This window comes from Theropithecus gelada, chromosome 1 (genome assembly GCF_003255815.1).
Source record: "Theropithecus gelada isolate Dixy chromosome 1, Tgel_1.0, whole genome shotgun sequence".
Taxonomy (NCBI): domain Eukaryota; kingdom Metazoa; phylum Chordata; class Mammalia; order Primates; family Cercopithecidae; genus Theropithecus; species Theropithecus gelada.
Genome location: NC_037668.1, coordinates 4,939,321 through 4,965,042, shown reverse-complemented (window position 1 = coordinate 4,965,042; position 25,722 = coordinate 4,939,321). Strand labels below are relative to the sequence as shown.

Below are 25,722 nucleotides of genomic sequence, written 5' to 3'. Positions count from 1 at the left end.
CCTCAAAAAAAAAAAAAAAAAAAAAAAAAAAACAATATCTGCAGCTTTTGTGCCTTCCCATGTGTACACCCACAGGGCCCTGGGCCTTCCTGCGTTGAGACTTTCTCGGGTGCCACAGGGCCCGGCATTGAGAGGAATCCAAGGTTAACACCATTAGCCCGCGTGGATTGCGGGCCGCGAAGCCGGCAGAGGAAGCGCTAGTTTAGTCACAGCTGCAGGCCTCAGCGGTCGCAATCCTGCCACGAGGGGTTGCTGCGCACCCGGAGGCCAGAGGTCCAGACGACAGACCCCAGACGCGTCCTTCCCACCTGCTCCCGGAGGACCCCGAACGCCGCGCCCACTCGGCGGAAACCGCCGCATCTCGAACCTGCGTTAATCGGGGTCTGCGGGACCTACACGATGGACGCGGGCCACCACGGGCCACCAGGCCCCAGGAGCGAGAGAGGAGCCCGGCGGGCAAGAGCAGCCTAGGGCGTGCGCCCATCGCGGGGGTTGGAAAGGAGAAGCCTCTGCCGGGCGAGGGGACTTGCGGGGAGAAGACCCCTCCCAGCCCAACCAGGGTTGGGGACTGGTGACCCGCAAGGGCCCGTCGAGTTCGGCTGATCCGCGCTGGGGCTCAGCCCTCTGCCTTCCGCTGTGGCGTCGCCCGGGGAGCCAGGAGCAGTGGCGCTGCCTCTCCCCTTTCCCCCAGCCCCAGGGCTGCCCCTCACTCGGGACAGACCCGCTGCTCGGAATCGCCCACGAGCCTCCCAGGCCCCCACCGCACCCCTCTGTCGCCCACAGAGGAGCATTTTGTGGACACCGCCCATGACAGGGAGGTCTCTCTTGGAGACGCAGTCCGTCCCCGCAAATCTCCTGCGGACTCCACCGCTCTGGGAGGGACTCGGCCAGGCCCTCCCTGTCCCGCCGCCCGGGCCGGATGGTCCTTGATCGATGCCGCTCTACTAATCAGAGGGAGGGAGAGGAGGGGCGCTCGCAGCTGCCCCCTTCTTGTTTGTTTGTTTTTGAGACGGAGTCTCGCTCTGTCCCCCAGGCGAGAGTGCAGTGGCGCGATCACGGCTCACTGCAGCCTCCGCCTCCCAGGTTCAAGCAATTCTCCTGCCTCAGCCTCCCGAGTAGCTGGGGTTACAGGCGACCGCCACCACGCCCGGCTCGCAGCTGCCTCCTTCTGAGTAAAGCGGGGGGAAGAGTCCCTGGGAGTGACTGTCCAGCCTGGGGCGGGGCGAGTGTGCTGGTATTGGTGGTTGGGGGTTGTGGGGAGTGTTGGGAGAGCTGCAGTCCGCATTCCTCACCCTGGAGACCAAGCACCCTCCCGAAATCTTGCACACACACTCTCAGTCTCCCCTGACCCAACACGTGCGCGCGCACACACCCCTGCACCCCACCCGGGACCCACTGAACCTCCCTCTCTCACATCTTCTAATTGACTAATATCTACAATTGCAACCAATTTTTTTCTATTATTAACTTAGTTAAAAGATTTTTCCGGAGGGATTATTGATGTCGGCTTACCAGCAGCTTAATCTTTAACAATCAGTAACTAAAAGCAAACAACGGGTCGGGCGCGGTGGCTCTCGCCTGTAATCCCAGCACTTTGGGAGGCCGAGGCGGGCGGATCATGAGGTCAGGAGATAGAGACCATCCTGGCTAACACGGTGAAACCCCATCTCTACTAAAATACCAAAAATTTAGCCGGGCGTGGTGGCGGGCGCCTGTAGTCCCAGCTACTCGGGAGGCTGAGGCAGGAGAATGGCATGAACCCGGGAGGCGGAGCTTGCAGTGAGCTGAGATCGCGCCACTGCACTCCAGCCTGAGCGACAGAACGAGACTCCGTCTTAAAAATAAATAAATACATACATACATAAAATACATACATACATACATACATACATACAAGCAACGTTTGCAGCCTCATGGTCGCGTGCTGCCCAGCTAGCGCGTGTGCGCAGCGGCGGAGAGCCAGGAGAGAACGCGGGAGGCGGAGCTTGCAGTGAGCTGAAATCGTGCCACTGCACTCCAGCCTGGGCGACAGAACGAGACTCCGTCTCACCAAAAAAAAAAAAAAAATTAAACTACTGATCTTTCCAACAATAGGGAGGAGTCTCAACAACATTAAGCTAAGTGAAAGTCAGACACAGAGCTCATAGTGTATGATTCCATTGATATGAAACTCCAGAAAATACAAAAACATAATCTATAGTAGAAGAAAGCAGCCCAGCGGTTGCCTAGAACTCAGGTGTGTGGGATGGGGTGAGTAGAGGGACACAGGGTAGTCTGGGATGACGGCACAAGGTGACTGTTGAGGACGTCCCCAGGTGGGAGCGACGGAGAGAACCTCGGCCCTCCAGCCTTTAAGGCTGCCCCAGGTATCACTCCCAAGGAGAAAAAGTCAACGCTCCAGTCCGCTTGGCTATCATGTTTCCTGCGCAGTACTTGGCGAGAGCTTACGAGTGGAGTGGAACTCGGCAGCAGCTCACGCTGCTCCTGGTTTTTGGACCATCATCCTTGGGAACTCTGGGAGTCCCATAGCTGCCCCGACTGGTCCTGTGAGTCTAAGGGAGTTACCTTTTCAGCATCTGCCTTTCGACCCTCGCTGAAAAACCCATCGGAGGACATGCTCCTCACTCGCGCTCTCCACTGTGGCCTAGGCTCTGGGCGGAGCACCAGGCTGGGTCTGGGAATCCACGTGCAGAAAAAGAAGTTAAAGAGAAACTTGATCCTGGGCCAGTGTGAAAGGGAAGACCAAAGACCCCCAAATCCCTGACAGCCAAAGGGCAGGAATAACTTGAGAGCAGATTCCAGCTCACCCCACCCCAGCAGCCCCTCCCTCCTAGGTGGTATGGCCTCCTCCCTTTCTTTCCAATTCCAGGACATGGGTCCTCCGGAATTGCCACAGTTCATCTCCAAACTCCTCTTCCAGCCTTTCCTCACAGTTGGCCAAGATTCGGATGGTGACCCCTAAAAAAAAAAAAATTATTAACCCAAAGCTCCAGTAAGTGTTCAGTGTTTGCTTTTGTGTGAATACAGCCCTAATACGGACTTGAGTAGAGGGGTTATGGGCCTTGGAGAAGGCAGCATGTTGGGATTCTGGGCCTTCAGAGTCCTTCAAACAGCACATGGGCAGATGCACGGGGCCAGTGCTGCCACCCATTGTAGCCAGATGGTGGGAGAGAAAAAAGCAATCATTCGTTAAGGAATGGAGAGCCCAGAGTTGGAAACTATCCTCATCCTCCTCCTTCCCTCTTTTCACCCCCAGGCAACCACTGCTTTTGGCCCAAGGGCTATTATTTCTTACCTGGATTATTGTCAAAACATCTGTTTTATTGCCCAGTCTTCAGTGTCACCCACCCATCGGGTCTTAACAGCTTCATCTCTAAGGTGGCAATCTGCCTCTGCCCTTGCCCTTGAGCCCTTGCGGGGTTCTCCATTGTCTTTAAGATAAAACTCAAACTGTACAGCAACCAGCTTCTTTCTGAGCTCAGCCTTGGCCAACTTTCAGCCTCATCTCTGCCATCTCTCCTTACCCTTGTACTCTAGCCATTGCTAACTACTTACTTGAATTTGCCTCAAGTGTTCTTTGCAAATGCTTTTCCCTCAGCATTTGCACTCCTTTCCCTCCAACACACACACACACACACACACACACACACACACACACACACGCTTTTTGCCTGGCTGATTCCCACTCAAATTTAAAGACCTTCTCATGGCTGGGTGCAGTAGCGCACGCCTGTAATCCCAGCACTTTGGGAGGTCGAGGCAGAGGACCACTTGAGGTCCGAAGTTCGAGACCAGCCTGGCCAACATGGTGAAACTCCATCTCTACTAAAAATACAAAAATTAGCAGGGAATGGTGGCACATGCCTGTAATCCCAGCTACTCAGGAGGCTGAGGCAGGAGAATCGCTTGAACCCAGGAGATGAAGGTTGCAGTTAACTGAGACTGCACCACTGCACTCCAGCCTGGGTGACAAGAGTAAGACTCCGTCTCAAAAAACAAAAACAAAAACAAAAACAAAACTTCCTCAGGATGCCTCCCTCATGCTGGATTTGGGTTCCTCTACCCTCATTCCTGCCCCAGAGCATGGAGGAGACACCTCTGTCACAGCACTTACTACCTAGTCTATCCGCTGGCCTCTTACCCCTTCCCTAAACACTAATTTTGAAGTGTTTGGACTCTGGACAACCAATCCTCAAGGAGATGACCAGAACACGTCTCATGGGTGATGGAGGGATGTGAGTGTTACAGCTAAGCAGACCTGGGCTCAAAGTCTTCGATTCCTTGTCTGTAAATTGAGAATGGTAATGTTTATCATATGGAATTGGTGTGGTAATTAAATGAGATAATTCACATTTTAAAAGTCTGCCCCTCAAATGTCATTTACTACATGCTTTTTCCTGGTCCTGGACTCCCAGCCCATGAGACAGCTATTGAATGCCCTCAGGCTTTCTTTCTCCTCTGAGCATCTGCCTCTGTAAACTGGTGTTAGCAACCTTACCTCACAAGTCCCTGTGGGAATTAAATGATTCAAGGTATGTGTAATAAGTTTGTTGAATTACAAGCCAGAGACACTGTGTGTGTGTGTGTTTTTTTTAATCACACTTTCACCTTTTTTTTAACTTTTAAGTTCAGAGGCATAAGTGCAGGTTTGTAACACAGGTAACCTTGTGTCATGGGGGTTTGTTATACAGATTATTTCATCACCCAGATATTAATCCTGGTATCCATTAGTTATTTTTCCTGATCCTCTCCCTTCTCCCACCCCCGATCCTCCCCAAAGCCCCACTGTATGTTGTTTCCCTCTATGTGTCCATGCGATCTCATCATTTAGCTCCCATTTACAAGTGAGAACATGTGGCATTTGGTTTTCTGTTCCTGTGTTAGTTTGCTAAGGATAATGGCCTCTAGCTCCAGCCATGTCCCTGCAAAGGACACGATCTTGTTCTTTTTTATGGCTGCATAGTACTTGTGGTGTATATGTACCATATTTTTAAAATCCAGTCTATCATTGATGGGCATTTAGGCTGACTCCATGTCTTTGCTACTGTGAATAGTGCTGCAATGAACATTCACATGCATGTATCTTTATGGTAGAATGATTTATATTCCTTTGGGTGTATACCCAGCAATGGGATTGGTGGGTCGAATGGTATTTCTGTTTTTAGGTCTTTGAGGAATTGCCACACTGCTTTCCACAATGGTTGAACTAATTTACACTCCCACCAACAGTGTATAAGCATTCCCTTTTCTCCAAAACCTTGCCCCACCTTGTTTTTTGATTTTGTAATAGTAGCCATTCTGACTGGTGTGAGAAGGTATATCACTGTGGTTTGATTTGCATTTCTCTAATGATCAGTGATGTTGAGCTGTTCTTCGTATGTTTGTTGGCTACATGTGCGTCTTCTTTTGAAAAGTGTTTGTTCATGTCCTTTGCCTACCTTTTAATTTTTTTTCCTTGTAAATTTGTTTAAGTTTTTTATAGATGCTGGATATTAGATCTTTGTTGGATGCATAGTTTGCAAAAATGTTCTCTCATTCTGTAGGTTGTCAGTTTACTCTGTTGATAGTTTCTTTTGCTGTGCAGAAGCTGTTTAGTTTAATTAGATCCCATTTGTTGATTTTTGTTTTTGTTGCAATTGCTTTTGGCGTCTTCATCATGAAATCTTTCCCATGCCTATGTCCTGAATGGTATTGCCTAGGTTGTCTTCCAGGTTTTTATAGTTTTGGGTTTTACATTTGAATCTTTAATCCATCTTGAGTTGATTTTAGTATATGGTGTAAGGAAGCGGTCTAGTTTCAATATTCAGTATATGGCTAGCCAGTTATCCTAGCACCACTTATTGAATAGGGAATCCTATCCCATTGCTTGTTTTTGTCAGGTTTGTGGAAGATCAGATGGTCGTAGGTGTGTGGTCTTATTTCTAGATTCTCTATTCTGTTCCATTGATCTATGTGTTTGTTTTTGTACCAGTGCCATGTTATTTCAGTTACTGTAGGCCTGTAGTATAGTTTGAAGTCAGGTAGCGTGATGCCTCCAGCTTTGCTCTTTTTGCTTAGGATTGCCTTGGCTATTCCACACCTTCACCTTTAATCCCAACATGTGGACTCATATCTGTGGTTCTGGATGAAATCTCGGGCAGCTTCTGTATATTTTTCTGGTTGCTTTCAGGTAATAGTTCTGGTCACTTTCATGAATAAGAAGAGGGAAAAAAATAATTTGTTAATATTTACCTTAGAGTAATCCTCCTTATCCTCAGGGGATGCATTCCAAGAGCTCCAATGAATGCCTGAAACCAGGGACAGCACTGAACCCTGTATATATAGTACTATGCTTTTTCCTATACATACCGATGATAAATTTCCATTTACAAATTAGACGTAGTAAGAGATTAACAACAACAATAATAAAATAGAACAATTACAACCATATGCTATAATAAAAGTTATATAAATATGATCTTTTCAATCATCTGGGGTTGGCCTGGGCATTTTGGTTTCTGTTGGTTGGAAGGGCCAGGAGTTGCTATAGATGTGAAGTGGGGGAGAATTTGTATATGAAGTGGAGGAGAATTTTGTGTGTGTGTGTGTATGTGTGTATGTGTATATCTGTACCTCTGGCTATCTCTCCTTCCAGGCAAAATATTGAATATTGAAATATCCATATTCTCAGACCATGGTTGACTACAGGTAACTAAAACCATAGAAGGTGAAACCACAGATAGAAGGGGACTATTGTAATATATTCATATTAGTGTGAGAAAAAAATACTTTTTGTTTGTTTGTTTGTTTTTTATTATTCTTTAAGTTCTAGGGTACATGTGCACAACGTGCAGGTTTGTTACATATGTATACATGTGCCCTGTTGGTTTGCTGCACCCATTAACTCGTCATTTACATTAGGTATATCTTCTAATGCTATCCCTCCCCCTCCCCCCACCCCATGGCAGGCACTGGTGTGTGATGTTTCCCGCCCTGTGTCCAAGTGTTCTCATTGTTCAGTTCCCACCTATGAGTGAGAACATGCGGTGTTTGGTTTTTAACTACTACAGTCCTCATTTCTATAACTGGTCATATGGTCACAGCTGGTAGTTTTAACTTCATTCTGTATTATTCAGTCCATATTACCTTTGCTTTCCGCAAACACTTCACCTAATACAGTCGCTGAATGATAGCTCTGTCACATAATTTACTTATGTATAATTAACCTAGGCGGATAAATTGCCTTTTAAACCTACAGAGCCCAATGCTATGGGGCTAGAAAGCAAAAATTTCTCTAGTGGATCACTAGGAGTAACCATGAGAGGAGCCATTTCCACTTCAAATCTTTGATTTTCAGACTCATGAATCCTGACTATGAGAAAAACAGCACTACATACTGGTCGCTGATTCAGGGCATTGCGAAAGACATTGCATCAGCCCAGTGTTAGCTGGCATTGTGCCTGACCCCAGAAAGATCATTCTTTTTAGGCCATTTACTCCAGGGCAATCAGCACATTGTAAGACCTGTGAATTCTATGATCATAAGCCCATTGCCATGTTTTATTTGCTGTAAGATGAGTTCCCTGGTAAGAAGCTATGCTTAGTGGAATACTATAACAATGAAAAAGATACTCTGTAAGTTGGTGTTTTGGGCAGCAGCATGTGGACTGGAAAGAGAAGTCCACATCCAAAGTGAGTGTCTACTAGGAGAAGTGTTGCCTCTCTCGTGATGAAAGTGTTCCAATGTAATCAATCCGCCATCAAGTGGTGGCTGTTCAGTCTGGGGAATACTGCCTTCTTCAGGGTTCAATGTTGGTCTCTGCCCTTAGCAGATTGGGCACTCAGCAGTGCCTGGAGACAGATCAGATTTGATGAGTGGAAGCCCGTGTCGCTGTGCCATGCATACTTTCTACCCTCACCACCGTGTACACTTTGATCATGAGCCACTGGCAAAAGACAGGGATGACTGGAGGAAATGGCTGGGGAAAGAGTGTGGCATCCTAGTGGTCTGATTTTTAAAATCCTCCTCTACTGAAGTTGTACTTTGGCAAGCATTCATGTAATACATGAATATTTTCACACTTTGTGTCAGCTCATGACTGTTGATTTGCATAGTTCTTCTCCAGACTTCCTTATCATCAGTTTTCCAAATATGTTCCCTCCAATACCGTAAGTATCCACACCCTGAAAGTCAAACCTTTAGCCAGCCGTGGCACACACACACAATTTGTGGCTGTATCTGGGGTTGGCCTGGGCATCTTGGTTTCTGTTGGTCAGAAGGGCCAGGAGTTGCTATAGATGTGAAGTGGGGGAGAATTTGTGTGTGAAGTGGAGGAGAATGTGAATGTGTGTGTGTGTGTGTGTGTGTGTGTACCTCAGGTATCTCTCCTTCCAGGCAAAATGAACAACCATATATACTGCTCAGAATTCTGCAGAATGGTGGGATTTTCCTTTACCACTATCATTTAGGGTCTTCTCTGAGTAGGGCAGCAGTGCTGCAATTATCTTCCATATGGTTGGTAAACCATTGACGAAGGAGATTGAAGGTGTAACACTGGCCCTACCCGTTGAAAGTAAACTGCTTCAGTGATCTTTCCTAACAGATATAAAGAATAGGCCGGGCGCAGTGGCTCACACCTATAATCTCAGCACTTTGGGAGGCCAAGTGAGGGCAGATCACCTGAGGTCAGGAGTTTGAGACCAGCCTGGCCAATATGGTAAAACCCCTGTCTCTACTAAAAATACAAAAATTAGCCAGATATGGTGGCAGGTGCCTGTAATCTCAGCTACCGAGGAGGCTGAGGCAGAAGAATCACTAGAACCCAGGAGGCAGAGGCTGTAGTGAGCCGAGATTGAGCCACTGCACTCCAGCCTGGGTGACAGGGCAAGACTCTGTCTCAAAAAAAAACCATAAAAATAAATAAGTAAACATTTCTTTATTCAATAATAGCCAGGCCATTAGTTGCATACCAAATACCAAAACCATCTTTGCTCCAGTAAAGAAACCACATCTGGGCTGGGTACAGTGGCTCACATCTGTAATCCCAGCACTTTGGGAGGCTGAGGCAGGCAGATTATTTGAGCCCAGGAGCTCGATACCAGCCTGGACAACATAGCAAAACCCTATCTCTACAAGAAATACAAAAATTAGCCAGGCATGGTGGTGCACACATGTAGTCCCAGCTACTCGGGAGGATGAGGTGAGAGGATAACCTGAGCCTACGGAGGCTGAGGCTGCAGTAAGCCATGATGGCACCACTGCACTCTAGCCTGAGTGACAGAGTGAGACCCTGCCTCAAAAAAAAAAAAAAAAAAAAAAAAAGGAGGAAAAAAGAAATCACATCTGGAACAGAGGCTAAAATTGGAGCCACCCTGATTAGGTTTGTGATAATCCACTGTCATTCTTTAAGGTCCATCTGTATTCTGCAAGTTGAAAGAAGATATGGTACAAATCACCACTACTACATCTTTCAAGTTCTTATGGTGACACTAATCTCTGGAACAAAATTGCTTTGGGCTTACTATTTTGGTAGGTACAGGCCATTCTAGAGGCTTCCACCTGGCATTTTCCACCACAGTAGCTCTCATTGCATGAGTCAGTGGAATTGCCAATATGAGATGGAAATAGGAGTGACTCTTCTCACTGTCATCCCTAATGATTCACCAGCAAAATGTTAATTCCTGTTCCCAAGACTCTGGGCCCCACTGATTTAGTGGTATTGGGTTCTAAGAGAAGAATGTCTCCACCATGGGGCACAACAGTGACTCCTACTACACTCAAGTCAAGACTGGCCATGTTGGTTTTCAGAAATTTCACCCCTGGAGCTACAGGAAATAAGGGTTTCTTTCTTTCTTTCTTTTTTTAATGATTTTTATTTTTATTTTTTCTGAGATGGAGCTTTGCTCTTGTTGCCCAAGCTGGAGTGCAATGGCGGGATCTTGGCTCACCGCAACCTCCACCTCCCAGGTTCATGTGTTTCTCCTGCCTCAGCCTCCCGAGTGGCTGGGAATACAGGCATGCGCCACCACGCCCAGCTAATTTTGTATTTTTAGTAGAAATGGGATTTCGCCGTGTTGGTCAGGCTGGTCTCAAACTTCCGACCTCAGGTGATCCACCCACCTTGGCCTCTGAAAGTGCTGGGATTACAGGCATGAGCCACTGCGCCCAGCCTTATGATGATTTTTAAACTTTTATTTATGTATGTATTTATTTACAGATAGAGTCTCACTCTGTCACCCAGGCTGGAGTGCAGTGGTGCGATCTCAGCTCACCTTGGCTTCCTGGGTTCAAGTGATTCTCCTGCCTCACTCAGCCTCCTGAGTAGCTGGGATTACAAGCATGTGCCACCATGCCCGGTTAATTTTTGTGTTTTTGGTAGAGACGGGGGTTTCACCACTTTGGCCGGGCTGGTCTCGAACTGCTGACCTCAGGTGATTCCCCTGCCTTGACCCCCCAGACTACTGGGATTACAGGCTTGAGCCACAGCGCCTAGCCAAATAAGGGTTTCTTTTAAGGCAATAATAGAAGCATCCTGCTCCTGTAATCAAACCTCGAGCTTGGCATTTAAAGTCCTGAGCACATCATTTTCTTCCTCTACGTGTTTGAGTACACCTAGAAGCAATCAACGAATGCTCCTATACTCTCTGTTTCCATTAAAATGTTTAGTGGGGGCAACTACTTGGCCAGCCAAAGACTTGCCTTTAAAGACATTTGTATTACAGGTGACTACGGGTGATAATTCATGTATCTCTCTTGCCACTGCATGCCATGATTTATCAGTGTCACCTATACCGATGGTAATAGGATCATTAATGCCTTTAAATCTAACCAGGTCAGTTCACAATTTTTATCCCTAATGTTCTATTCCTCTGGAGCCATTTCCAGTACCTACTTGATGTTTATTATTGATACTAATGGTATTGGTCAGGGTTCCATCAGGGAAGGAGAACCACTAAGCATGTTGTGTAATAAGAGATTTATTATGGGAAGATTTATTATGGGAAGGTGGCTTTACAGAGTTGCTGGAGAAACTGGGAGAGTAAAGGTTTGAATGAAGAAGTTGGAGGACCAGAGAAAAGCCACTAATCAAATTTTCAGGACTCAGGAATGCTAGCTGCTGGAGCAGGATCCTAGAGAGGAGAGTTTATGAAAGTCTATTGCCTCTGATTCTGGGGTTGGCCTGGGCTTTTTAGTTTTTGTTGGTCGGAAGGGTCAGGATTTGCCAAGTAAGGCTAAATGTGGTGAGAGTAAGTATAACCTGGAACCTGCTGACAATTCTAACCTATGACAGCTGCTAAGTAATTGTGGCAGCTGCTTCACTTCTCTGCCTTACAAATCATTCACAAATTAATCTTCTGGCCAACTCTAAACCAGAACCATGCAGGGGATGGGATTCTGGGAAATGTAGCTCCAGCTTACCCAAACTGACACAAGACAAGACTACCACATGCCATTTATTTAGCTGCTTGATATTGAATGAATTATTTAATGTCTATGAGTCTGTCTCTCTAAGTCTCTTTCCATCTCAGAGTGTGGGCATTATCTTGTGTGGGAGGATACTTTCCTGGATTTCTGCAAGATGCGCTACGGCTGGCGATCCCCCATTTACAAATCCCTTGATGTGGGTGATGTCTCCTTCCACTGGCCACTTATGACTTCCTCTCAGACTCCTGGCTTCTGGTAATCCCTCCCTAGCTGGGGTCACCTCTCTCTTCCAGGAAGCCCTCTTGGGCAGTCCACTCTTGGCCTGTGAAAAACATGCAAACATCGTGCTCTGCTGAGCTCTTGGGGGCAGCTCACTCTCAAGGTGGTCCTCTGGACTCTCTCCAGAGCAACCAGCCAGCCATAGCCACTCACCTTCAGATTATTTTCAGGTCTGAGTTCCTGAGTCCCTCATACTCCAATGGATTCAAGTCAAGCTCTTGGAGTTCTTCTCTGGAATCCCCCTCTGAAGTGGGTTACAGTAAGAAACAATCACACCATTGGCCAGGGTGGAAGAAAGTGACAACTCTCTCCGGTCAGATCTTCACTACCACCTGCCCTTCAACCTTAGTTCTTAGCTCTCTCTCATGCAGTCTGGAGGTGGGTAACAGCTATTCATCACCCCTTTTGCAAGTCTAGCATCTTGATTTAGAATGTAGGAGGAGTTTAGCGTAGTTGATACTCAATTTTATTTTACCTGACCTTTAGGGCCTCTGTCCGAATTTTGAGATGGGAAGAGTCCCACTTAAATATGTGTGTTTGACACATGGTAGAGTTTCACTAATAGAAGCTATGGTGTATTGCCAATCACCCAGCCTTGTGGTCAATCAAGCCTTTAAAAATGGCTGGAATCCACTTCCTCTAGACCAGACTGAAGGGGAGTTTGTACCCTCATGTATGGTTTGAAAGGTAGTTGCTTGGTCCTCCTTATGCCCAGTCTACATATCTATTATAAATAGAATGTTTACAGTCATATGAGCCCAGTAGCTGCTGTGCCCATGCACATGCCCAGACTCGTACTTGATGACAAATCATAAGTCCCAGGAAACCAGGAACCATCTTAGCTGCTCACATTGTGGGGAAGAGGGAAGTGAGCCCTCCTCAGTTCATTGAGATGGAGTCCATCTCAGCTACAGCAGGGGGAGTGGGAATGTGCAGTTATGTGCTGGGCTGTGTGCTGCCAGTGTGCCCTGGGCTAGCACCTGTCTTGATGAGTCAGTCTCTGTGCTAAACTGGTTTTTATGTATTTTGAATATTGTCCTTGCTTGTAGGCATGGAGATACTCAAATCCACAGACACACAGAAACACCAGCAGCAAGGCCGGGCATGGTGGCTCATGCCTGTAGTCCCAGCACTTTGGGAGGCTAAAACAGGTGGATCACAAGGTCAAGAGGTCGAGACCATCCTGGCTAACATGGTGGAACCCTGTCTCTACTAAAAATACAAAACATCAGCCGGGCGTGGTGGCGGGCGCCTGTAGTCCCAGCTACTCAGGAGGCTGAGGCAGGAGAATGGTGTGAACCCGGGAGGCGGAGCTTGCAGTGAGCTGAGATCGCACCACTGCACTGCAGCCTGGGTAACAGAGCGAGATTCTGTCCCCAAAAAAAAGAAAGAAAGAAAGAAAGAAAGAAAGAAAGAAAGAAAGAAAGAAAAGAAAGAAAGAAACACCAGCAGTGTACATGCATAAACAATTACATCTTCACACACGGGTGCACATGCAGTTATTTTCCTTAAGCTTAAAAGCAGAAGTTTCATGAACCTGGAAAATATGAACTGAACTGATCTAGGGTGTGACAACGTGTTAGGAAAGCATCTGCCCTGAAGTCTTTCTCTTGGCCTCTTAATCTTTACGTCTTCATTTCTTTGTTAGATATCACAGGTGGCACCGGAAGGGATTAAAGCACGCAGAGGCACAGCCTCAAATACATATATGTATATATGTCCCCAAACTCAGGAATACAGTGCAAAGTCATCGTTTCCAGATTGCAAAAGTATATTGAGAAAGATTCAGCTAAAACACTAAGGCTTCAGTTGGCAAAATTTTTGTACAAAGGATCAGATAATGGGCTTGGCGCGGTGGCTCATGCCTATAATCCCATCATTTTGGGAGGCCAAGGCAGGCGGATCACCTGAGGTCAGGAGTTCAAGGCTAGCCTGACAATATGATGAAATGCCGTCTCTACTAAAAATATAAAAATTAGCCAGGTATGGTAGCATGCACCTGTAATCCCTGCTACTTGGGAGGCTGAGACAGGAGAATTGCTTGAACCCAGGAGGTGGAGGTTGCAGTGAGCCAAGATTGCACCATTGCACTCCAGCCTGGGCGACAAAAGCAAAACTCGGTCTCACAAAAAAAAAAAAAAAAAAAAAAAAAAAAAAAAAGGATTAGATAAATATTTTAGAATTTGTGATCCATATGGGCTCTTCAAAATGACTCAACTCTGCTATTTAGCATAAAAATAGCCATAGACAAGAAGACACAAATAAGCATGGTTATGTTTCAATATAACTTTATTTACAAAAAAGGAAGCAGGCCAGATTTAGGCCGTGGGCTTTAATATGCAGCCTGAAGCACCCAGAAGCTATCCAAGTGGCTTCACTGATCTCTAAGGTTAATGGGGCTCCATTCTGTCTCCTTGAGAAAGGATAAAAATCAATTGTTTTGGATGCGGCATCAGTTCTGTTCTTTTTTTTTTTTTTTTTTTTTTTTGAGACAGAGTCTCGCTCTGTCGCCCAGGCTGGAGTGCAGTGGCCGGATCTCAGCTCACTGCAAGCTCCACCTCCCGGGTTTACGCCATTCTCCTGCCTCAGCCTCCCGAGTAGCTGGGACTACAGGCGCCCGCCACCTCGCCCGGCTAAGTTTTCGTATTTTTTAGTAGAGATGGGGTTTCACCGTGTCAGCCAGGATGGTCTCGATATCCTGACCTCGTGATCCGCCCGTCTCGGCCTCCCAAAGTGCTGGGATTACAGGCTTGAGCCACCGCGCCCGGCCTCAGTTCTGTTCTTATTATTTTGTGCTGTGCATTGTGTTCTTCTGAATGAGTGATCTCAATCCCTCTTTTTTGCTCCTCCTTCCCTCTTCCTGTGTATATATCTCTACGTGTTTCCCATTCTTCATTCTGTTCCCTTGCACTCATAGGGTTGAGTGACTTTAGAACGGGACACTTTCACATTCATCCTTGCTAAAATCCTGGCTTCTTTTCAGGTTCCTCATCTATACTTGATGTGCAGTAGTAGAAAGAACACTTGTCTGGATCACTGGACAGGACACACCAACAGCCTGCTATGTGACAAACCACCTAGCCTCTCTGAGCCTCCCCTTCATCATCTGTCAAATGAGGGAGTTGGCTAACTGGTCTCTAAAATCCCTTGCAAGCTGGGTGTATTGCCTCACACTTGTAATCTCAGCACTTTGGGAGGCCGAGGCAGGAGAATTGCTCGAGGCTGTCTTGAGGACGCTCAAGACAAGACCAGTCTGGGCAACATAGGAAGACCCTGTCTCTATTCTAAAAAAAAAAAAAAAAAAAAAAAAAAAGGATGTGGCAGCACATGCGATTAGGGCCAGCTATTCAGGAAGCTGAGGTGAGAGGATCACTTGAGCCCAAGAGGCCAAGGCTGCAGTAAGCCATGATTATGCTACTGTACTCCAGCCTGGGCAACAGAGGGAGACCCTGTCTCAATAAAAAAAAGAGAAAGGAAAGAAAGAAAGAAAGAGAAAGAAAGAAAAAGAAAGAAAGAAAGAGAGAGAGAGAAAGAAAGAGAGGAAGAAAGAGGGAAGGAAGGGAGGAAAGAAGGAAAGAGAGAAAGAGAAAGAGAGAAAAAGAAAGGGAAGGGAGGGAAGGAAGGGAAGGAAGGGAAGGAAGGAAGGAAGGAAGGAAAGGAGGGAGGGAGGGAGGGAAAGAAGGAAAGAAAGAAAAGAAAGACTTTAAAATCCCTTGTAGCTGTAAGCTTGTGATTTTAGGAAGTTGCAGCCTCAATCCAGGCAACTGTCTGAGGCCATTAATTAGGATGTCACTCATAGACCTTAACGAAACTGCTAGGATGCCAACAGAAATTAGCCACATGATCTCCTGTGGTTGGTAACCTTCCTAAGGCCTTCACAGCTGAGGACAGTGTGGGCACGGCTAACTTCAGACTGAGATTCCAATCCAGTAAGGGGAGAAGAGGAAGATAAATGACTCCAGGAACCTTATGTTCCAGGAAAATTCATTTGCATTTTTAAACCGTAGCTACAAAATGCACACAAATATTGATTCAGTTGGAAACTGGACCCTAGGATGCTATTGTCGGGGAGGTGGGACACTCTCCCTTCTCCGTCAGACCCTCCTATGTAAGGGTCGTCTGGCTACCTAAAAGATACCCCTCAAATCCCACCAAAAAAATGTAGGAAAAGGTAAGGAGGAAATGAAGGCTTTGAGGAGCTAAAAAAATGAATTAGGAGTTAGCAAATTCCAGCATGTGTCAAAGGAAAGAGGTCTTCTCTGTAGCAGGGATGGGCGAGGTCAGGGAAGGTTGGAGAACCCAGACTTTGGCTGAGGCAAAGGCTGGCAGTGGTTGGCAACTCAGGAGAGAGTTTGCATAGCATCATCCCCGCTATCAGGCCCAATCCCCAGCTCAGAGCCCACCAGCTTGTGGATGCAGCAGATGGGCAGGGGGCTCCAGCCCTCTCCCTCCCTCCTGGACACAGTCTTGAGGGTGCAGCATGAGTAGAGATAAGCCCCTCTTCTGGCCTCTGGAAGAACAGGTTGTTATTATCTGACTCTGCTAAAGCTGTCTCATTTGTAGCCTAAATAATTCACTCACCAATCTCTCAAGAAGCATTAGGAGAAAAACAAAACCTGACCCAGCCCTCATGCTCAGGTTCCCATTGCACAGAAGGCAGGCCAGGAGGCTGGGAGGCAGTCCCGCACTGCAGAGATGGCCTGCCTTCAAAGGTTCATGGGGTTGGCACCCTTCTGAAAAAAGACCCAGAGTCTGTTTCTGTACAGCTAAGACTTGAGCTATTAATAAGACTAGCTTTTGCATTTTAAAGACATTTTAAAACAAAATAAAACAAAAAACAACAACAACAAAAACAAAGAATATGTAACAGAGACTGTATGTGAACTGCAAAGCTTGAAATATTTACTATCTGGCCTTTTCCAGAAAAAGCTTGCCAATCCCTTAATCCATCCCCACCCTCCATCCTCCAACCTTAAAGGAGGCAATGATGATCTTTGATCAACTCCCTGACTACCCTACCCCATGAGCCCACCATTTGCAGAGATTCTGAGTTGTGAATTCTGGTATTTACAGTCTAGTAAGAAGCTGGCACCATTGTTCACCCCATTGCCAAAAACAAGAAAATAAACTGGAGTAGGGCGAGAAAGGGGGAATATCAGTCTTGGTTCTACTGTGCGGGGAGGAAGGGAGAAGCTGAGACTCAGCCACAAACTATAATCTGATTTGTTTCTCTGAGGCTCAGAATTCAGCATTGTCCAGGTTGGTCTCTACTGACACTCCCCTCCCTAGGGCCTTGGTGATCTCAATGCCCACAGTCTCAGAGGCTGCAATTCTCTTACTGATGAGATATCTAAGTAGCCCATGCCTCTGAGGCCCTGAAGCCTGTGTATCATCCCTGAGCCATTTAGAGTGTCAGCCTGACTGCACTGACCTTTAATTCTAAACAGAGGTTCTAGCCTTTCACCCCTGCTGCCCGGCAGGGCCCTTTGAAAAGAGAAGACTCTAACCAGTTCTACGTCCCACCTAGAATCTCTCCTGGAGCCAGAGTCTTTGAGAATTATAGCCCAAAGACCCCAGAAGAGATGGGTCAGAGTGGCAATGGAGATGCCAGCTGAGCCCCAGCTGTAACTGGGTTGAGTGACCTCTGGGTGTCATAAGACCTGCTTGAAATTTTGGAGGATGAGAGTAGAGTGGAAACCAGATGGTCCCACATCCCTATGTGTGGATATTCTGGGTTATTTCAGACAGGAGAACAGTGACCTTAATAAAAGTCCCTGCTCTAGCATCTCCCAAGAAAAATGTTGCTGCTGTCTAGCCTGTACTTTGCTGGTTCCAGTAACTTGAGATAAAATTAACACGGGAGGCCTATGTTGGAATCCTATTATTCAGGCTAGTGGAGAATCATCAGTCTTAGAGGTTTGGGAGCCCAGGCTATGAGATCTTGGGCAAACTGTCTCACCTCTCTGGGGCTGTTTCCTCATCTGTTAAAATAAGCAAACAAACAAACAAAAAACCTGAGGTGCTTGGATGGAGGTGATTTGAAAGTCCTGTCCATCCCATACCCAATGAATGGCCCAAACCAGGCCATACCTGTGCCGAAGATTTGCTGGGAAGTTATTTGGCTTTATTTTTACTTTCCTTCCCCAAGTCAATCCAATCCCATCCAAATGAGATACCGCTGGTCTGGGATAAGGGGAGAATGTTTTCCTGCAACATGTTAGCAGCTTGCTGGGGATTCAGAACTGATGCGAAAGAGGGAGGTGGTGGGTGCTGAATGTGACCTCCTGTCTCTATGCCCTGTGGCCACGGGGTATCTGAAGAACTGTGGGAATCTCATTCCCAAACCTCCATCATGCCATAGCATGTGGCCCAGAAGCCACGGTCTGGTATCAAGTACTTTAACCTAAATTATCTAAATCTGTCATCAACTCTCCAATTCAACTGGACATTCCTTAAGGGTAGGAATTGTGTGTTGACCTTCGTGTCTCCAGAGAAGCCCAGCTCCACACCAGGTATGTGGTTGCAGATCCATCCATATCTGCTGAGCAGCTTAACTGAAATGCCCCGGAAAGACTGATGCTGCATTTGGCATGAGGCATGTAAGTGAATCCCCATCTTTCCTGGCTGATGACCGGATACCAATCTTCAGTCCATGGCTCAATCAAGCCTTTCTTGTCCAGGCCGTGACCCCCAAGAGCTATCGTGTGACCTGGTGAAGAAGCGATAGGGTAAGGTTGGAGAAGCGAATGCCTATTCCATTCCAGCATGCCAGAGACTACCCAGAATATGCAGGTCACTTAGAGGCCACTGCTGCCGATCCTCTCACCCTAAAGCAGGCCGGACTGGGAAAGCATGGCCTGGTGACCCACGCAAACATACATCACACAAGCCTCCCCACTGTTTGCTTCAGAGTAGCTACCCAAATTGCAAGCACTTCCTTACAGGCTCCAAACCCACACCTATAACATGGTGACAAATGTCACAAGCTCTGTAGTGGGTCTCATTCTCTTCTGATGTTAAATATACTCAGAATGGCTGTCCCTCATCCCTGCCTACAGACAGAAAGAAGATGCTCTACTTTAGAGCCAGTCAAACTTTTTCTTGCTGTAGCTCCTTTTGTTCTGTGCTCTGTGAAAATGGTTGCTGTCTTCAGAAGCTGAAAGTTGTCTTTTTTTTTTTTTTTTTTTTTTGAGAAGGAGTCTCACTCTGTTGCCCAGGCTGGAGTGCAGTGGCATGATCTCTGCTTACCACAACCTCTGCCTCCCAGGTTCCAGTGATTCTCCTGCCTCAGCCTCCCAAGTAGCTGGGATTACAGGCACGTGCCACCATGCCCAGCTAATTTTTGTATTTTTAGTAGAGACGGGGGTTTCACCATGTTGGCCAGGTTGGTCTTGAACTCCTGACTTCTTGATTCACCCACCTTAGCCTCCCAAAGTGCTGGGATTACAGGCGTGAGCCACTGCACCCGGCCCTCCTTCTCTATTTTCTTCTGTGTTTGCTTGTTTGCTGCGTGTGTTGGCAGGGAGGGAAAGCCAAAGGCAGAGCCCTGGCTCGCTCCGTAGTGTCACTCTTCTGTACCAATGGTGATGACAGAGCAATGCAGCTGATTAACCATGACACACATGGAGCTGCTAACGAGTTTGATAAAAATTTAATTACCCCTTGTTCTGTGGGGCAGGCAGCAAACCATGAAAGTAATAATCCTCTTGGGTGCTGTGAGAGTAGACAGAGAAATCTGACTAGAGGAGGGTAGGTATGAACTGTAGGGAGTCAACAACAGTGGGAATGGGGTGGAGGTGGGGGACGGTCATGGCAGAGGTGAGTGGCAGAGTGGCTACTGTACCTGGAGTTCAGGTAGAAGTAGCAATTCCTCCCTCAATTATCTAGAAAATTTTTCCCATTCTCTATTATGCTTTTATAGGCCTGATATTTTGTGGAGGCAAACTAATTCCAGGCAGAGAAGAGGAAACTAGGGTATATGCACATCAAGAATCTTCCCAGCACACACTGGATTTCAAGTCCTGACCCCCATAACTCCAGTCCCAGTGAGAACAGACCTAGGAGGACTGTCTGTGAATTTCATGGTTCACGATCTCACCTTGGGACACTGACATCCTAGACCTCCAAGGCTCCTGTGCCCCCTTTTCTGCCCCTGGTAGAGGGGGAAGGGGAGGGTGGGATGAGGTGCCCACCCAGGGTACCTTGGTGGTTTTGACTTTGTGTCCACTGCTGCAGCTCCATCCCGACAGGTCCGGGAGCACCTTACACTCCTCCCCCGGCAGGCAGGGCTCCATCTGACACCACCATCTCTGCAGGACGATGGAGGCTGTGGGAGCAGGAGGCGGAGTGCAGCTCTAGGGTCTCTATGAGCACAGTGGGCAGCCAAGAGCAGGTCTGCGAATGAGGTGCACGTTTCCACACACCCCTGGCCTTGAGGCATGCATTTCCCTCGTCTTCCCCCTACTCCAGGCTGCCTAGAGAGGCAGTACTCAGGCTGAGGCCTGGGGACATAACCCCCAACTTTAATCCCACCGATCCCTGAATCTCCCCAGACAGTGAGGGGCGAAGGCAGGCAAAAGTGTCTCTAAGGTGACCATGTCACTAGCATAGATGCACAACCAGTATACTCCCTCTGTGGTGTGTGAGCAAGCGTGTGAGTCGTCTGGAGGGGTCTACAGACCAGGAGTGCATAGCTGGCATAGCTGGTATGCGCATGACACAGTGGGCACGTGTATGGGGTGCCAAATGAGTGTGAGCGTATGAGTGTGGGTATGAAGGATCACATGTGTCCACACAAGAAAGTGTGAGAGGAGGGCTGAGAAGGAGAGGAGGGTACGCGGAGGTGGCCAGGGAAAGGAGCAGCAGGGGAAGGAGCTGGAGGAAGTGTGTGGAGAGAGGAGTGGGGCTGTGTGAGGGAACGCGCCTGTGTGTGCACCAGGCAGAGGGCACGCGAGTGTGGGAGGCTGCGCGCATAACGAGAGTTTTTCTCATCTATGACACAGGGATGGCCACATCTGCCCTCTTCTCCCAGAGGGGGCCCCACCATTTGAGACTAATCATGAAAGCCCTGAGACGGGTATGAAATTGTATCCCCAGCAGATGGCGAGGCCTGAACAGGCCTCCTTATGGCTCGGCTCAGGGCCCTGCCCGGGTCCTGGCCTCTCACTCACCGTCCACGCAGGAGGGCTTTGCCCGCGTGGTGCCGGCCACCTGGCCAGAAAAACAGGAGCATTTCACCGTCTGGGAGCGCTCCTCGATGCGGTTTCGGTTGCAGCAGCGGTGAGCCGCAATCACCTCGCAGGTGCCCTGCTGCACAAGCACTGAGGGGAGCCGCCCAGGATCAGACGCCCAACACGCCCGACCCGCTCCCTCCCGCCACCCGGGCTGGCCTCCAGCCCCTCTTTCCTGCTTCAAGGAGGGCTATGGAAGAATGGAAGAGATGGCCAGTGGCGGGGGAGGAGGAAGTGGATGAAATCTTCCGGCCGCTTCACAGAGCTCCTACTCTTCCTCCCTCCCCTGTGAGACCGTGCTCTTCACCCTTTGGCAGAGCACGGCCCCTGGGCAGAAGACAGAGAGTCCCGCACCAGCCCCGCCTCCCCAGCTTCCTCAGGGTGAGGGCAAGGGCCCCAGGGCTTACAATGCGTGGGGAGGATCATCCGCTTACACAGGCTTTAGCCATCCCAGAAGGAAAACCACAGAATTAGGCCAGGAGGCTAGAGTTAAGCCCCCGCCCGAGGGTCTCTCTCACTACAGAACACCTTCCAGCCTGGAAGGAGAGGTGAGCAAAGGGTCTGCCCAGACCTTCTCTGGGGCAGGACAGCAGGGATGGGCAGAGTTCCCTGGGTAAAGAGCAGAGGAGGAACCGGAACCCCTAGAATCTCTGGATTTTACTCTGCCTCGGAGACCTGCCTGCTATGGAATACGGTGGAGTGGTGTCCAGCTCCCCAGGTGTTCTGGGAAACTCCCTCCCTGGGCCCTGCCACCTCCTCCAAACCTGTAGCAGTGGGAGGCTGCAAGGCAGCCAAGGTCAGGTGGGTCCACAGCCAGGTCAGGCACAGTGCCAGCAGCCAGCCGCCTGTGCTCCAGTTCCGCGCAGCCCTCTCACTCATCCTGTGGAGAGAAGCACACATTCTGCTCAGCTCCAGGCAGAGCTCCCCTGTGCCCAGCCTGGGCACCTTCTCTGTGCCACACACTCTGGGAGGCACAAAGATGGGGAGGAGGCACACCTTGTCCCCAGGCATCTTTCAACCTGGCACAGAGTCATGCAGGCAGTAATGAGTGCTACAGGAAGAAAAGGAGAGCCTTTGGAGGAGACGACATTTAAGAGGCATCTTGGAGGATGAACTAGATATGGGCCCATGGAGGGCTGTGACATGGGAGGGACAATAATGCTGACTCCTACTCTTTGAGTGCTTGGTTCCAGCACTTCACATGCACACTCTTGAATTCTTCACAACTGTCCTACAAAGTAAGATTATTATTACCTGTTTTACAGGTGAGCAAACCAAAGCTCAAAAAGCTGGGACATAACCTAAACAACCATCAGTAAAAGACTGGCTGAATACATCATAAAGAGTCTGTACAAATGCAGTCTCATCCAGATAGCTGTAAAAAACCAATGGGGAAATGCTTTATGTCCTGACACATGCAATGATCTCCAGTGATAATCCACTGTTAAGGGGGGAAAAAAAGCAAAGTGTAGAATGGTGTGTATACAATGTGTATAAGGCAGGCCAGGAGTGTGGTGGTTCATGCCTCTAATTCCAGCACTTTGGGAGGCCAAGGCAGGAGGATCACTTGAGGCCAGAAGTTCGAGACCAGCCTAGGCAACATAGCAAGACCCCCATCTCTACAAAAAATTAAAAAATTAGTCAGGCATGGTGGTGCACACCTGTCGTCCCGGCTACTCCAGAGGCTGAAGTGAGAGGACTGCTTGAGCCCAGGAGTTTGAGGCTGCAGTGATCTATGTCTGAGATACTGCAATCCAGCCTGGGCAACAGAGTGAGACCCCAGCTCAAAATTAAATATAATAAAATGTGTATAAAGGAAGGATTATCTCTATTGCTCAGATATGCATAAACTAGCTTTGAAAAATGTATTTTAAAACTAGTGGCTGGGCACGGTGGCTCAAGCCTGTAATCCTAGCACTTTGGGAGGCCGAGACGGGCGGATCACGAGGTCAGGAGATCGAGACCATCCTGGCTAATACGGTGAAACCCCGTCTCTACTAAAAAATACAAAAAAACTAGCCCTGCGAGGTGGCGGGCGCCTGTAGTCCCAGCTACTTGGGAGGCTGAGGCAGGAGAATGGCGTAAACCTGGGAGGCGGAGCTTGCAGTGAGCTGAGATCCGGCCACTGCACTCCAGCCTGGGCGACAGAGCGAGACTCCGTCTCGAGAAAAAAAAAAAAAAAAAAAACTAGTAATATTGTTTGCCATCAAAAAGAGAAACTGGTTGGCTGGGAGATGGAGGTAGAAGAGAGGCATTTTTCTCCTGATTTATTTCTTGCTTTTTGAGCTTCCAACCACGAGAATGCAGTAGCACTTCAATTTAAACAGAATTTAAATTTTAAAAGGAAGAGATGAAACCAAGGCTAATAGAAGTTAAATGACTTGCCCAAGGCCAGGCAGCATGTGGGTGGAAGAGTCCAGAGCCTAGAAGCCTGCCCTCTGCCCACTGTACCACCTTGCCTCTGCTCTCTTCCCCTTTCCTTTTCCTCTTTCATCGTTGATGGTTTGGGCCTCCCAAAGCTACCCCGAAGGGCAGGCTGGAAATGGAGGGAATCCTAAGGAAGCAAGAGGCACAGAGTTGCTAGGAGCTGCCCAGTCATAGAAGGGGGTGGGAGCAGTACCAGGAGGCAGCAAGGCCACAAGCTCAGGGGTGGGCCTGGAGCACTACTGGGCCCCCACAAGTGCCAGTGCAGCTTTGGGAATACCAGAGGCCAAACCAACTGCCAGGACCCAGTTGCTCGATGGATAGGGTACTTGATCTCTGTCCACCCCCGCTACTCCCCATCTTCAATGTCTCCTCACTCACCTTTTTGGGGATCTTTCAGTTTCTGTCTGTTCATCTGCTGGCCTCAGACTCACTCCACCTGGACAAGTAGGAAAGATTCTTAGGGGGTTGCAAAGGATAGAGGGAGCCCATGGCTCTGCAGGGGGTGAAGGAGAACCTGGGAGAGGGCAAGGGGGTGGGCTGGGCACTGAAGTTCAGCCCAATTCTGAAGCTGTTCTCAGGTGCCAGGGCAGGGACAGTCTCTTCTAGCCTGGGAATCTGGAGGGGACCTTGCAGACTCTGGGATCACACAGGGTGGTGAACCTGAGAAGGGTGGCCTGAGGGAGTTTCTCTATTCCAAGAGTGAAGCAGGGTGATGGTAGGAAGGGGTCTAAGAATCACGGCTGTCATCTCTCTGGCCTTGGGAGGGAGCTGAGGGTCAAGGAAGGAGCAGAACCTGACAGATTCCTGCTGGAAGAGGCACGTGGGAAAGAGTCCTGAGGCCCTGATCCTCTCTGCTTCCACCTCCTACCCACTATGGCCCCTGCTTCCTGGACTCACATAGAGCTGGCTTGGCTTAGCCATCCTCGCCCCCATTCCCACTCCAGGGGACTAGAATGGGGACACTTCAGGTCCCTGAGCCTTTGAAGGCCACAGCCTCCAATAGCTTTCCATGTCTCCCTAAGAACCTCTCTTCCCTCACCACTCTAAAGGGAGGCAGAACTGAAACATATAGGATGGTGGGGTCCCATAAGGACAGAGACCCCTGAGTCCTAGCTCCCAGGAGTGAGAGCATAAGGGGGATCTGGAGGAAGACAGAGGAAGAGGTGCCAACTCCCAGGGGATGGGTGTGCTCCGTGGGCTGAGCTTCCCACCCTTCTAGATGTGCCTCTTTTCTGAGTAGGCATCTCTTCTCCCTGCCCTCTAGGAACCCTCCTTTTGACCATCACAAATGCAGCTTTGTCTTCTCTCAGGTGATCCTATTTCCCTCTGAGCTGCAACATCCTCCAGTCCAACTCAGGCATCTCTCCTAGGAACCCCAAGGCCCAAAAGACCTCGGTGGGGTGGGCAGCAGAGGGGTGGGGGGTGTTCATTTGGGCTCTCATCCCTGGCATTCTATTCCCTCCCTCCACCCCGGAAACAGCTGGACATAGAAGCTTCTGGGATTTGTTTTTCGACTTCTATGCTCCTGCCTCAGTTTCCTAGCCTATTTTTCCTAAACCCCAATCCAGGGGTTTAGTGAGGCTGAGTTAACAGCCTGTATTTTAAGGGTTTGAGGATGTGAACCACAAGAACCTTCAACCTTTCTTCACCTTCTCTCCCCACAAACCCCCCTAACGCCTACTCATTCCTCCACATTCTGAGCCCCACACCTGGGACCTACCTGGTCCACAGTGGTGCCCACTGGTTCGACCTGCTGGCCTGAAGTCTTCCTTGCCCCTGAGCCAGGGACCAACACTCCGAAAGACAGACTTTGGGAGGGAGCGGCCAGCTTGGGTGCTGTCTAGTCTGGAGCCCCGTCCCCTTCACTAAGTTGCTGCGCCCCAGGACAGCGGGGTTCTGGTCAGGCAGGTTGGCATCATCCGCAGGGCGGGCCCGGCTCTGGGCACAGGGGGGCTCCGGGCCCGGCCCCGCCAGCTCTGCAGAACTCAGCCGGGTTTTTTCCAAGGTTCCTGCCGGCAGGCTGGGGAGCGCGCAGCCGCCGCCGCAACCGCCGCCTCGCCCCGGGCTATCCCCGCTCCTCCAGCCCGGCGTGGGCGCCGCCGCCTCCTTCGGGACAGCGCCAGGCGCTCGGCTGAGCGGATGGGCACAGCCGGGACGCAGCGGCCCCTGGCGGCCGAGGGCAAGAGGAAGGGAGAGAGGACATCCGGCCCCCGCAAGTTCAGTGCGGTTGGACACCTCCCTGGTGCAGGCCAGGCAACTCAGAGGAGGTCCCTCAAAACCCTCAAGGTCTCGTGGCCCTCAGTGCCCTGGCTCAGGGGAGCTGGAGGTGCTGGGGGAAAAGGAGCTGGGAGTGACGAGTGATTGACTATACCCTCAGGGTTT

The 25,722-nt window shown here is 49.0% G+C and overlaps 1 protein-coding gene across 3 annotated transcripts; it reads right to left on the bottom strand.

The window, feature by feature from the left end:
* Nucleotides 1-17,790: 17,790 nt before the first annotated feature.
* Nucleotides 17,791-23,934, bottom strand: FAM19A3 (family with sequence similarity 19 member A3, C-C motif chemokine like). 3 transcript variants are annotated; one of them, XR_003115543.1, is made up of 5 exons: nucleotides 23,719-23,774; nucleotides 21,678-21,793; nucleotides 20,854-21,003; nucleotides 19,885-20,046; nucleotides 17,791-18,392 (listed from the first exon to the last, which is right to left on the bottom strand). XR_003115543.1 is itself a non-coding variant. In XM_025355368.1 (5 exons), exons 2-5 carry the CDS (start codon nucleotides 21,790-21,792, stop codon nucleotides 18,341-18,343), a joined length of 510 nt encoding a protein of 169 aa, XP_025211153.1. In that variant the 5' UTR covers nucleotide 21,793; nucleotides 23,719-23,934; the 3' UTR covers nucleotides 17,791-18,340. The 3 variants fall into 3 exon arrangements, 2 of the variants coding, with proteins under 2 accessions (XP_025211153.1, XP_025211165.1); XM_025355368.1 differs by having other exon boundaries at nucleotides 19,885-20,077; nucleotides 23,719-23,934; XM_025355380.1 differs by having other exon boundaries at nucleotides 19,885-20,009; nucleotides 23,719-23,780.
* Between the last annotated feature and the right edge of the window lie 1,788 nt (nucleotides 23,935-25,722).

What these genes read in the sequence shown, in the direction of transcription:
- FAM19A3 (XM_025355368.1), bottom strand. Translation starts at nt 21,792, where the DNA reads ATGAGTGAGAGGGCTGCGCGGAACTGGAGCACAGGCGGCTGGCTGCTG. An exon ending in GCAGCCTCCCACTGCTACAG is followed by an intron (nt 21,004 to 21,677) that starts GTTTGGAGGAGG and finishes GGCTCCCCTCAG; the next exon opens with TGCTTGTGCAGCAGGGCACC. An exon ending in ACAAAGTCAAAACCACCAAG is followed by an intron (nt 18,393 to 19,884) that starts GTACCCTGGGTG and finishes CTTCTTCACCAG; the next exon opens with GTCACACGATAGCTCTTGGG.